The 13,361-nt window shown below is 56.2% G+C and overlaps 1 protein-coding gene across 2 annotated transcripts; it reads right to left on the bottom strand.

Moving 5' to 3' along the window:
* Positions 1-456: 456 nt before the first annotated feature.
* On the bottom strand, positions 457-9,737 carry CKM (creatine kinase, M-type). 2 transcript variants are annotated; one of them, XM_081119131.1, is made up of 8 exons: positions 9,039-9,737; positions 6,803-7,014; positions 5,795-5,949; positions 5,203-5,335; positions 3,314-3,485; positions 2,151-2,274; positions 1,450-1,639; positions 457-951 (listed from the first exon to the last, which is right to left on the bottom strand). In XM_081119131.1, exons 2-8 carry the CDS (start codon positions 6,993-6,995, stop codon positions 773-775), a joined length of 1,146 nt encoding a protein of 381 aa, XP_080975257.1. In that variant the 5' UTR covers positions 6,996-7,014; positions 9,039-9,737; the 3' UTR covers positions 457-772. The 2 variants fall into 2 exon arrangements, with proteins under 2 accessions (XP_080975257.1, XP_080975258.1); XM_081119132.1 differs by lacking the exon at positions 9,039-9,737 and having other exon boundaries at positions 6,803-7,023.
* Between the last annotated feature and the right edge of the window lie 3,624 nt (positions 9,738-13,361).

The following is a 13,361-nucleotide window of genomic DNA, read 5'->3' as shown; positions in this document are numbered from 1 at the left end:
CCAAGCTCGGCTATAGGACACTGGGCCACACCTCTCTGCGTTTCGGATTCCCCATAGAGCCTTATGATTTTTGGCATCTATTTTTTTTTTTTTTAATATATCTTTACTGATTTCAGAGAGAGGAAAGGAGAGGGAGAGAGATAGAAACATCAGTGATGAGTCATTGATCGGCTGCCTCCTGCACGCCCGGACTGGGAAGCCACCCCACAACCCGGGCATGTGCCCTGACCAGGAATCAAACCCGGGTCGCCTGGATCCTAGGTCGACGCTCAACCGCTGAGCCACGCCCAGCTGGGCTGAGCCTTATAATTTTTGGATTACACTCTGTACCCTAACTTTGCCTCATATGGGATAAAACGTGGCTAGCATGTGCCTAGAGAAGGCAAACCACTTCAAGGTCACACAGCGGCCAATTACTAAAGCCCCTCCTCCTCTCTCAATAACTTGCACGCAAAGTTAAGGCCACCATTGCTTTTATTTGTTGCTTTGAGTGGAGAAAAGCTTGAATGAGCCCCACGTGCGTGGGACGCTCCCCGCTGCGGAGCTCAGTAGGGGAGAGGCGGGCGTGAGGGAGGTTTTCCATTGGCCGGAACCCAGAGGGAGGAGCCCGTTGGTTGGAGCTCCGGGTGGAATCGCACCTCCGGGAAGGGTGGATAGAGCCGGGGTTGGGCCTCCCGGGGAGGGGCGGGAAAGGGGAAGGGGCGAGTCTCCAGGGGGTCCGGCCTTCCCTTCAGCTGGCGCTCCCGCAGGCGGCGGCGGCCCGGCTGGGCGTCTACTTCTGGGCGGGGATCATGTCGTCGATGGACTGGCCCTTCTCCAGCTTCTTCTCCATCTCCACCATGAGCTTCACACCGTCCACCACCAGCTGCACCTGCTCTACCTCGGACGAGCCCAGCCGGTCGGCGTTGGACACGTCGAACACTGAGCCCACGGCAGCTGTGTCCACGCCACCTGAGGGAGCGGAACGCAGGGGCCTGAGGAGGGAGCAGAGGTGCAGGAGCGGGGCCGGACGCCGCCCCGTGCCAAGGCCCACGGCCGCGTGTGCTGAATGCCTCCTGGTGACACGCTCACACACGAGAGCCTCCCAAATGGCTATTCGCGGGCCCACATGTCCGGCTTTAGTTTCCTCACCCCTCTACCTCCAACAAGAAAATATAGCGTAGTGGGTAAGAGCGTGAGCTATGGGGACGGGCCGAGTGGGGCCTAATCCGGGCCATCTCCCCCTTTACAGTGGGGAAACCGAGGCCCATAGGGGGCCGGGGACATACATAACGAGCCACACAATATGATAGTATATTGACCCCTATAAGGTAAGGCGTTTTGATGCCCGTTTGCAGAGGAAGAAACAGGCTCAGAGGGGCAGCCCTTGCCGACTCCCAGAACTCGCGGGGATACCCCACCCCCTGATCCGCCACCGACGTCGCGGTGGGGGGGGAGACAGGGCCTCACCTGTGCCCCGCTTCTGCAGGCGCAGGCGGCTTAGGATCTCCTCGAACTTGGGATGCTTGCTCAGGTGTGCCAGCTTCACGTGCACGCCTCCGCGCAGCCCGGTGCCCAGGTTGGATGGGCAGGTGAGCACGTAGCCCAGGTGCTCGTTCCACATGAAGGGGTGGCCGGCTTTCTTGAAGATCTCCTCAATCTGAGGGAGGGTGAGAGGACCGGAGGTCAGCGCCAGCGGGCGCCCCCAATACACCCCGAACCCGACGGAGCTCCAAGGGACAGGGTTTGAGGATGTGCGTGAGGGCGAGGTTCTGAGGGGCGCGGCTGGGCAGCAGACGGATGAGATTCTGAGGGGAAGGGACCGAAGACACCGAGGACAGCGGGACTCTGAGGGGGCGGGGCTTGAGGGAGCGTGGCGTTCGTAGGGGCGGGGCTTGAGGGCGCGTGGCGTTCTTAGGGGCGGGGCTTGAGCGTAAGGGTGGAGCCCGAGGGTTCCCCCCCCCCCAGAAGGCGGGGCTTTGAAAGCGCTGGGGCTGGTCTGAAGGGGCGGGGCTCGGACGGGATGGGGAGGAGCCGGGTTGCAGGTGGGCGGGGCCTTGGCAATCGGTTGGGGTGTCGGAGGGTGGTTGGCGTTTGGGGCGGGGCCAGGCTCCGAGGGGCGGGGCCTTGGGGGCGGAGCCCGAGGTCGGTGGCCAGGGGCAGGCACCTACCTTCTGCAGCCCCACGCAGAAGCGGCGGAAAACCTCCTTCATGTTGCCCCCCTTCTCCATGGAGATGACTCGGAGGTGGTCCTCCTCGTTCACCCACACCAGGAAGCTCTTGTTGTCGTTGTGCCTGGGGGGTGCAGCAGAGGCCAGGGTCAGCTCCTGTCCCAAACACCTGCCCACCGCCAGAGGGCAGCCGGCTGAGGGGCATGAGGTGGTGGCATCTGCTAGGGCAGAATCGCCGAAACTGACGCCTGCGGACTAACGTCACAGGATCTGTGACATCTCATCCTGGGAACAAGGACTTTTAGGGTCTTAAGTCTCTGAACAGCATTCAATGACAGACGCTTAGAATCTCAGAATCAGAAGCTTAGAGTCAAGATGGATAAATCTTGGAAATTCTACATCTGGTCTCGGGACCAAAGGATCTTCCTATCACATCGTGACATCTCAGACACAGTCTTGGTTAGAACCGTAGCATTTCGGGATCTGGGAATGTTTGAAACCGTGGAATCGCAGACTCTGAAATTAGTGGAATCTCAGAACCTAAAAATCTTTAAAAGCTTGAAATCTTAGAATCATCCTATCTGTAAATCTTGGAACCTATGCTCTCCAAGTCATTTGAAACCTAGGTTCTAGAAACCTTTTTAAATCTTTGTCAGAATCAGGGATTCGAAGATTTATAGAAAGCCTAACTCGCAACAGAAGTTAGTAATACAATCATTCCTAGCAATAAAATCATACTAGCCAAGATGTACCGGGTACTTACTATGTAGCAGGCACTGTTTTCAATACTTATATGAACTCATTAACCCTCATGAGAACTCCAATAGCTATGAATTATTGTGGTCTCTATTTTAGAGATGGGGAAACTGGGGCAGAGACACATTAAATAATGTGCCCAAGGTCACACAGCTAGTCAGTGGCAGCCTTGGGATTTGAACCCAGAGTCTCGTTCAAGTCTAAGTTCCTAAATGCCACTTCTCTGGTCCAAGTTTCCCAAAATGTGACACAGACCACAGGGTTGGCAGGGGTGGGGAGTGAGATCACTTTCTGGTTCTTGAAAACATAATTACTTATGGTCTTGACTTTGGTGGAGGAATGAGGAGGATCTTGGGGGGACTGGAGGAGGCTGGAGGGAGGGGAGGCCTTGGGACAGGGGGTCTCACCAGATGCCACGGGCGTCGGGCCAGTCGCGGGCCATGCCTGAGGCCAGTAGAAGCGGGGACACGGGCTTGTCAAACAGGAAGTGGTCGTCGATGAGCTGCTGCTGCTCCTGCTCTGTCATGCTCTTCAGAGGGTAGTATTTCCCCTTGAACTCACCCGTCAGGCTGTTGAGGGCTGAGAGGCCACATGAAGGAGTGGTCAGCAGCCTGTCCCTCCTGAAGCAGGGTGTGAGGCCCCAGAGACCCACCACTGCCTCCCCTAGCTGGCTTGGGCCTTTGCCCCCATGTGTCCTAAAGGCGCCTGGATACTGGGTCTAAACTCAAATTCATGACCCCCAAGCGTGCTCCTCCCCTGTCTGCCCAGGCCAGAAAATACGATTCTCCCCTTCCCTGGACCCTCACATCCAGTCCACCTGCAAACATTAGCGTTCTGGCGCCCGCTCCCACTAGCTGGCAGAACAGACAGTCTCAGGAATTTGGGGAGTCATTACTAAAAATTTTTATAATATAGTATAATTACTTATTTATATACATTTTATACATTATTTGTATCATATACTATGTGTTATATATCATATACCATATACTATATTAAAAATAAATTATGTAATATTACAAATTAAATTAATTATATTTAAAACAAAGGTAATTAGTACTCAGAACTGTCACTTTCTAATTATTTTGCTATATTTACTATTATCTATGTTCTTGAAGTTATCTTCATCTATCGTAGCTGTGTGGTGGAAATACGATGGATGATATGCTACTGGGCATCTCTTCCCATCTCTGTATGATGTCATGTCACAGCTTAAAATTAGCCAGGGTGGGAGAATTTACACCACAGAAATTGGCAGTTGCTGCAAATCAGGGCTTTTTTGGTTTTTTTAAGAGCCAGTTGTTAAACATTTATCAGAACAACATGAGTTCTGATGGTCCTACCTCCAAAACTTCTCTTTTTCCCCATTCCATTGCTATTCCTCACCCTCCACCTGGACCACTGTGGTTGCCCCCTCACCGTCTCTGTGCTCTTTTTTTGTCCACAGTCTGTCCCCCACTCAGCAGCCAGAGGGCTCCACGTAAGTCTGAACCTGTCCTTCCTCTGCTCACCACCCTCCCATGGCTTCCACCTCCCTCAGAGTCAAAGCCAAAGCCCTCTTGACAGCCCACAAGGCTCTGTGCACCCCGCTCACCCACGCCCCTCTGACCCCACCTCCTCGCCTGCTCAGCCCCAGCCACAGTGGTTTCCTTGCTACTCCTCCCCACCTCAGGGCCTTTGCTCTTGCTGTTCTATCTGCTAGAATTCTTCCCAATGTTGGCTCCTTCTTTATCAGGTCTCAGCTCCCTCACAAGGTAGCTCTCCCATATGCCCAGCCATTCTCTGCCACACCTCTTGTTTCTTGGCTTCGTGGCATTTTGGAACCACCTTGCTTTTTTCTTGGTTTCTGTGTTTCCTCTGATCTCCCCGCCAGGCTGACAACTCTGTGACAGCAGCGACACTGTCCATCTTATTCATCTTGGGAGCCCCAGCTCCCCACACAGGACCAGATTGACCATAAATATTTGCCGCATGGATGGATGGACGGATGGCTGGCTGGCTGGCTGGCTGGCTGGCTGGCTGGCTGGCTGGATGGGTGGATGGATGGATGGGTGGATAGATGGCTGTCAGGACCCTGGTACAATTAGGGGTCTGCATGGATCTGCTCAGGGTGCCTCAAGACGACAGCCACCCCCAGACTCCCACCAGGAGGAACGCTGCCAGCTGGCACTCACCAGGAACTCATGACTTATCAAGCAACTTCCACTGCCACATTTTAGAAAATGGGGGCCCGAGGGGGCCCAGAGATCCGCCCACGGAAGAGCAGAGGCGGAGCTGGTGCTGTGGGGGCTCTCACCTTCCACGGAGAGCTTCTCCACGGCCCGGCGCTCGCCACGGGAGCAGTGGGGGGGCAGCGTGTAGCCCTTGATGCTGCGGCCGGTGCGGACGCGGCTGCTGAGCACGTAGTTGGGGTCCAGGTCATCTCCACCCTGGGGGGCAGGTGGTGCGTCAGGTCCTCCCAGTCCCCTCCGGCTCTCTGCTGCTTCCTTGGACTCCATCCCCGCTAGTCCCTCACCCACCGCCCTCCGTGGCTCTGTCTCTCCTGCCTCTGTCTCTCCCTGTCTCTCCCCCCACCTCTGACTCTGTCCATCCTCTCTGTCTCCCTTTCTACCTGTCTGCTTTGTGCCTGCCCCTCCCCCCTCCCTGCCCCCTCCTGCCCTCTGTCTCCTTGTCTGTCTTCTCTCTGCCCTCTCCCTGTGTTTCCCTCCATCTGTTTATCTCTGTATCTCTGCGTCTGAGTGCTCTTCCCACCTCCACCCTTCTCTGTCTCTGTCTCTCTCTCGCCCTTCTCCCTCTCTCCTCCCCAGCCCTCCCCCGTCCTTCCCCATCCCTCCCCATCCCTCCCCCATGCTCCCCCCATCCCTCCCCCACCCCCTGGAGCAGCCAACCTTGAGGTTCTCGTGGTTGAGGTCGGTCTTGTGCTTGTCGGTGGGTTTGTAGCCCCCATGCCGGTCCTGGATGATGGGGTCAAACAGGTCCTTGAACACCGAGTAGGACTCCTCATCGCCAGCCACACAGCCCACGGTCATGATGAAGGGGTGACCTGGGGGTCGAGTGAGGTTAGAGGTGCTCGTGCCCAGCAAGGAAGGCCTGGGCTCCTGGGTACAGTTTAGGCTGTGCGTGCAAGTGTGTGTGTGTGTGTGTGTGTGTACCCACACAGGTCAGAGCTGAGAAGGGTTGGTGAAAATGGGGAGGGGGGTTGGTGAAAATGGGGAGGGAATGTTGGGAGAGGCCAGGGAAGGATGGTAGGGACAGGGCAACGGGGAAGAGTCTCAGGGGGCCGGTTGTAAGGTATGAAAAATATTACTGCTTCCGAGTCTCAAAATCATGGAATCCTCCCCTAGAATTTTTCAGAACCTTAGACTATCAGCTTTCACGCATAATAAGAGACTTGCAACACCTCTGACTTCCCAGATGGGGAGAGTGGCCCGGAGACAGGGCCTCTCCTGCATCACAGGACGAGTTGGAGGCTAAGGCTGGGACCTGTGCTCCTGCCTCCAGCCCACTCGCCCTGCAGGTGTCCTTGGAGAAGGAACCACGGCCCTAGTAACACCCTTCGTCAGATGCCGACAACTCACTTTGTGCTGGGCAGGGCTCCAGCACTGTATCGGTGCCCATTTTTCAGGTGAGGAAACTGAGGCCGGGGGGAGTAAAGGACTTTCTGGGGGAGTCTCACATGACACTCACGTGCATTCATCAAGTGGCTAACTACATTCTAGGTCTTGTCCCAAGCCCTTCCCACACACGGACTCTGTTTCTCACGACAGCCCCATGAGTATGGTCCCCACTTTACAGGTGGGAAAGCTGAGGCCCGGGAAGGTAGGATGGAGGCCTGGCAGGCAGCCTCCGAAGCGTCGCCCCTTCGGTCCCCGCGATGCCCCGCCAGGAGGGCTTACCTGGGTTGTCCACACCTGTCTGGATGACATCGTCCAGAGTGAAACCAGATGGCGTCTCCTTGTCCCGCAGCTTCTTGTACAGGTCGAGGGTCAGCACCTTGGCCATGTGGTTGTTGTGCTTGCTGAGGTCGGGGTACTCATCCTCCGGCTTGTAGTTCAGCTTGTACTTGTTGTGGGTGTTACCGAAAGGCATGGTGGCGGGGGGGGGGGGCCTGGTGGGCGCAGGAGGAGGGGAGGTCAGCCTGCCGCCTGCAGAGGTCAGCGAGGGGACTCCAACGAGCCTCAGGGCCAGTCCTGGTTCCTGTGCTGTGTGACTTGGAGCAAGGGGCTCCCCTCTCTGAGCTGTTGCATCGTGACAAGATGCATGAGGAGTCTTGGGTTAGAAGCCCAGCTCTGCCACATCTTGGCAGGTGACCCTGAACTTAATAACCTTGCTAGAGACTCAGTTTCTCCAGCTGGAAAATGGAGGGGTGAACCCTCACGTTGGAATAGTAACGGGCATGGATAACAATGTAGGTTCTAGAATCAGATTAGCCTGGGTTTGAATCCCAGCTCTGCCATCTACAACAAGCTGTGTGACCTTGGGCAAGTTGTTTAACCTTTCTGTGCCTCAAATTGCTCATCTGTAAAGTGGGGGGCATAACAGCACTTACCTCAAGGGGATGTTGGGAGGACTAAAGGAGCTGATGTATGTAAAGCCCTGGGAATGGTATCTGCCACACAATAAGCCTTATTTTGCTCAGTTATTATTACTGCTATTGTTATTTTAAAGGTCTCAGTGAGGAGCTGGTGAGAAGGTGGAGGATGTTTCTGGAAATGAGTGTGAGTAGAGAAGGGACAGTCTCTGCCCGAAGGTTCTTGGGCGCTCAATCAAGGGATGCGGGGCAGGGAGAAAGGGCGGCTGGGTGGCTGCCCCCACCTCTGTGTGCTGACCACACTCCTGCAGGGCTCAGTTAGGAAGAGAAGTTCAGCCTCTGGGGTCAACGGAACTGGGTTCAAATCTCACCTATGCCATTCCCCTGCTGTGTGACCCCGGGATGGTTGCTCAGCCTCTCTGAGCTTCTGTCACCTGTGAACTGAGCCTTCCCCAGGGGGTCGTCAGGAGGATTTTTTGAGCTTGGGCATGTGGCCAGCTGAGCACAGGCCCTGGTGTGGAGTTGTCCCTAGGGGGATGGTTGCTATTATTATTATTATTATTACTTTTGTTCACAAGACCCAGAAAAGAAGGGCCCTTCAGCAGTGGTTGTGGGGGTGGGAGGCAGATAGGACAGTAGGAAGACTGGGACCAGGGTAAGCTGAAGGCTGAGGCATCAGGCCGGGGGCTGTGGGTTGGGAACCCACGAAAGACCTTTGGAGCTGCTGTCCAGGGTTGGAGATTATTTTTAGAGCCTGGCAGACTCCTCCTCCCCCGACCCAGCTGCCACCCCCTCTCCTCTCGCCACATTCCAGGGGCTCGGCTTGCACCAAGTCAGCAGGCTGGGGACAGGTGGGCCAGGGTGGCCGGGAGGACACCCATCCTGGCCTCAGGGCTGAAGGGCTTCCAACCCAGAAATCCCCCTTCAGAGGGTGTAGCCACCCTCCCCTGCTTAGGGCCATGCCAGGAGGAGGCACTGAGGCAAGGCGGGGAGCCCGAGAAACATGAGCAAAAATAGCCCCAGAGCCATACACACATCACCATGGACCCCAGATCAACACCATAAACAGTCACCAGATCACACCATAAACAGTCACGCACGCACACCTCCAAGCTCAGGGACACACCCAGGATACGGGCACCCACGCAGGAGCCACAGAAAGGTAGACACAAGGTCGCACTGTTGTGAAACCCAACAGGGACCCACATGGTCACACATGCAAAAGACCCCGCCGCATCTGCTTTTACAGACCCTGACAGGTGACACTCAAACACCCCCATGGCTTGTGGTGCTCAATTCTGGTGACAAACCATCATGAACGCAAGCCAGGCCCACAGCCCCTCACACGGGGGACAGCTGGCAGCTGTCACGACTCCTTTCATCTCCAGGATCCCCCCAGGACCCTGTGCCCCAGAGACCACAAGTCACAGCAGGAGTTGGGGGCTCACAGGCGGAGGGGCCTCCCAGACGCAAGGTCAACCTTCCCACTCACTGTCCCTCTCAAATGCATGAGGATATGGGGGCAGACATGCAAGCCCCCTCCAGAGCCAGGCTGGCCTCCAGTCCCCAGGGGCCCCCACCCTGATCCCCGCGGGCAGTACCTGCTGGGCTGCGCTGAAAGGGACTGTCTGTCTCCTGGAGGCAACACTGACCCAAGGGAAGAGCCTGCAGCCCTGGCCTTATATAGGTGGGGCTTGGGCTGTGCTACTGGCTGGGAGGGGCTGCCCCAGAGAGGGGGGCCGAGGGCAGCTGAGCCTCTCACCTCGCTGCCCGGGCACCGTGCCCACCCTGAACCCAGGCAGGCCCTGCGCCCAGCCCCAAGGCCTTCTATGGGCCTTCCCAGGGCAGCACCACCAAGCTGATCCCCTGCCCAAGTGCTGAGTCGGGCTGGCGCGAACAGCTGGCCCCCTGCCAGGGACACAGGACAGTGGCAGGAACCATCCCAGGCACGTAGAGGCCACCCTCCCCTGGCCCTCCCCGTGGCCACCAGCCCCCTCCAGTGCCCAGGCCTCTCCTCAGCCCCCAGTGGCCTTGACCTGAGCCCTGCCCCTGGGGAAACGTTCCCACAGCCACAGGGGCGCCAGGGGCCCGGTTTTCCAGAGGACGGCTGTGCGACTTGCCCGCTGTCACCCAACTATAGGAGCGGGAGCCACAGCCGGGCTGGAACTGAGGCAGCGGGAAGCCTGCACCCAGCTCTGCTTTGGTCCCTGGGGGGAGCCGCGGGTGGAAACTGAGGCTTGGCCGCGGTGAGATTCAAACTCTAGGCCAGGGTTGGAGGCCGTGGTCACCCTCCCCAGTCTGGCCAGCCTGGTGACAGTGACGCAGGGAGATTTCCGCTGTGGAAGGGACCGGGAAGGACTCGCCCAGGACGGGAGTGTATTTTTAGAACCCGTTTCACTGCCTCCTCTGCTGAGGCCCAGACCTGGGGCCTGGGGATGGGGGGGCCGGGGGCGGGGGGCAGGTGTTAGGGGGTGGGGTCGCCACGTGTCCGAGTTAATTATAACCAGTCGTCTCGGGTGTCCCCGGGCCTCGCCTCCTTACATGGGCAGGCGCGGCCCCGGGAGGCTGTCCCCACCCCCAGGGGAAGGGCGGCGACTCCGCGCCCATCTCCGGCTCCGCTAGTGGGAGGTCTGGGCGGAGCAGGAGCCCCGGGCGCCTCCACGGTGATTGGACCCCAAGGTCTTAGGAGAGGAGTCCGTGGCAGCGGGGGAGGCACGGAGGTAGCTGCTTCCTCGGCCTGGAAGGCGCCAAGATTGCAGGTCGAGCGGGGCCGAGGGCTGGGAGCACCCAGGATGGCAAACAAGAAGGGAATGTTCCCTTCCCTCTGGGGTTCCTCCCTCCTCCCGCATTTCCCCCACTTCTCCGCAAGAAGGTGGGGACTGAACTAGGGAAAAGGGGTCCTCTGTCTCTCCCCAGATTCCTGGTGGGGAGGGGGTGCTTAGAGACTTTTCCTTGAGGCCCAGACCCTGACCTGTCCACCCACCAGTCCCTTCCCAGCCAAGGCAGAGTGGCAGAGGTCTCCTTCAGGGTTAGGGAATCGGAGGCCCACTGGACTGAAAGGAACTGGTCTGGAATCATTAGGCGTTTATCATTTTAACATTTATGGACCCTTACTGGGGACACAGTGGAAAACAGCCCAAACCCCTGCCCTCATGGAGGTGACATTTTAGTGACAGGGAACACGTAAATATGTGTCCTCGTGTCATGAAAGAGGGTATGGGATGAGTGATGGCACAGCAGGGGAGGCAAGGTCAGGCCTTTCTGCGGAGGTGACATCTGCGCAGAGGCCTGAGGGAGGGGAGGCAGCCAGCCATGTGGGAAATCTGGAAGGGAAACAGCAGGTGCCAAGGCCCTGAGGTGAGAGTGGCTTGGCATATTTGAGAGATAAGGAGGGGGTTGCAGGGCTGGAGCAGGTAGGGCAGAGGGAAGAGTGGGAAGAAGAACATGAGGCTGGAGAGGGGACAGGAGCAGACCCGTGTGGCCCTAGAGGCTGTGGAGGAATTTCCATCCCACTGTGAGAGGGATGGGAGCCACCGAGGGTTTGAGCAGGGGAGAGATGGGATCCAGCCACGTCGTACAACTGGGGGGTGGCACATCTCAGGCCCCTGGGCCACGAATAATTCCTTATGGGGACATTTGACATTCTTTTTTTTCCTTTTTTAAATATATCTTTATTGATTTCAGAGAGAGGAAGGAAGAGGGAGAGAGAGATAGAAACATCAATGATGAGAGAGTCATTGATCGGCTGCCTCCTGCACGCCCCCGACTGGAGATCAAGCCGGAAACACGGGCATGTGCCCTCACCGGGAATTGAACTGCAATCAATAAACTTAAATAAACTTAAATTTTTGAATATGCCTCAGTTGATCTTTTAACAATATGCAGACAATGTGGGGTGTGGGACGAGGTGGGAGCAGCCACACAAGGGAAGATTTTCCCAGGCCTGTGCCCAGACACAAAAGGAAATGTTCAAAGCCTCTTAAGGCCTAAGCTGGGAACTGGCCTGACTGCGACCTGTGCCCCTCTGCCATTGTCCAAAGCAAGCGACATGGCCACACCCGAAGTCAAGGCTATCATTCAGTCTTCCTCTGCGGGTAAGATTCTTCCCATCTGTGATTTTCTTAAGTGGGCTCACACTCATACACCCACATGCGATTCATACCCATGGACTGTCTCCGGACGGATATTAGAAACCAGTAATATGTTTGCTTCTGGGAAGGGTGTCTGGGGATCAAGGAAAACAGACTTTTCACTCTTTGTCTTTTGTTTTCTATGAATATTTTTTTCTGATAGTGCAATACTTTGTAAATTCAAAAAGGGGGTGCCCTGGCCAGGTGGCGTAGTTGGTTGGAGCATCATCCCATACACCCAAGTTTGTGGGTTCAATTCCTGGTCAGGGCACGTACCTAGGTTGCAGGCTCGATCCCTAGTTGGGGCACGAATGGGAGGCAACTGATCGATTGTCTCTCACATCAATGTTTCTCTCTCTCCTCCTTCTCTCTCTAAAATCAATAAACGTATCCTCAGGTGAGAATAAAAAAAGGGGGTGAGGTTTTTTTTAATTGTGGCCAAGAGGTGAAAAGAGAAAAGCCCCCTGACCCATCCACCCATTTCTCTGACATGGCAAACTGAGGCCTTAAGTGACAGGATGGGGGGTTTTATTGAGCGCCTTCTTGGCTGTGGTCTTGGGCAAGGGATTTCCCCTCTCTGAGCCTCAGTTTCTCCCTCTTTATATGGGGCCTGTAATAGTTCCTCCTTCAGGGGGTAGTTGTATGGATTCAGGGACTCTGCTACTCCTTGGCTGTGTGATCTCACACAAGTCACTTGACGTGTCTGAGCCTCATCTTCTCCTCCTGTGGAATGGGGATAATCATAGCACCTTATCAGGTTGATGTGAGGATTAACAGAGTTCATTTACAAGACTTGGCATAGGGCCTGTCCTGGGTAAGAACTTAATACACTCCAGCCCTCGACGGTGTGCCAAAGTGCTTGGCACAGGCAGGCCTGGCCTAAAGAAATGGTCACCTTAGTTAGCATTCTCTTCTTTCAGCCTTTGTCTCAGTTAATATTCACCACTGCGCTGTGTAATGAGTGTGAGCCCAGTTTTATAGATGAGGAAATGGGTGCTCAGAAGAGCACTGCTTGCCCCAGGTTACATGGAAAGGAAACGGCAACAGTAGGATTTGGACTCAGATCTACGTGGCTCCAACTCCCTCCCACGGGCCCCGACCCGCACCCACACACAGTGTTTCCCACGGGCTACTCTGAGCCAAGCCTTTTACGGGAATTACTCATTAATCCCCATGACAGCTTCACAGAGTAAGTTAGTCTCGTGAGTCCCATGCTACAGATCAGGAACCTAAGGATCAGAGAGGTTAGTTCCTGGCTCAGGGGTCACACAGCCAGCAAATGACAGAGCAGGGATTTGCACCTGGGCTTCCTGGCTTGGTCCCTGCGCTTCCTCTGAATAAGGGTGTGGCAGATCCAGGACCACCATCCAGTGTCCTGAGGCCAAAAGAGTTGGGTGGGGGCGCTCAGCTGCCCCCTTACACCCTGTCGCCTAAAAACAATCTGGAGAAGTTGGAGTGTGAATTTGAGTTTTATTTTCCATCATTCAATCACCACCCACTCCCACGAGTGCTTTCTCTGTGCTCTGCCCGCATTGGGTAGCACAATAGCAAGTCTGGTGCGGGAGAGGATGACCCACAGTGGGCAGGGCTGGGATGTGGGAGCCCAGGAGGCTGCAGGAGCCCAGAAGGGACGTCTCATGCAGCCCGGGGGGCGGGTCAGAGAAAGCTTCCCAGGGGAGGGAACATTTGCACTGGGGCTTGGAGAACAGGTGCAGAGCTGCTTGGAGTCTGTGGTCTGGTCCACGGGCGAGCAGCGCCCTCTGCTGGATACAGTCTATAGTGCAGAGACTGGGC

The sequence above is a fragment of the Miniopterus schreibersii genome, assembly GCF_964146895.1.
Source record: "Miniopterus schreibersii genome assembly, chromosome: 18".
Lineage (NCBI taxonomy): Eukaryota > Metazoa > Chordata > Mammalia > Chiroptera > Miniopteridae > Miniopterus > Miniopterus schreibersii.
Note: the sequence above shows the minus strand (reverse complement) of the source record. Positions and strands in the feature narration are given on the sequence as shown.

What these genes read in the sequence shown, in the direction of transcription:
- CKM (XM_081119131.1), bottom strand. Translation starts at nt 6,995, where the DNA reads ATGCCTTTCGGTAACACCCACAACAAGTACAAGCTGAACTACAAGCCG. An exon ending in TCAACCACGAGAACCTCAAG is followed by an intron (nt 5,336 to 5,794) that starts GTTGGCTGCTCC and finishes CCTGCCCCCCAG; the next exon opens with GGTGGAGATGACCTGGACCC. An exon ending in TCTGCGTGGGGCTGCAGAAG is followed by an intron (nt 1,640 to 2,150) that starts GTAGGTGCCTGC and finishes ACCCTCCCTCAG; the next exon opens with ATTGAGGAGATCTTCAAGAA.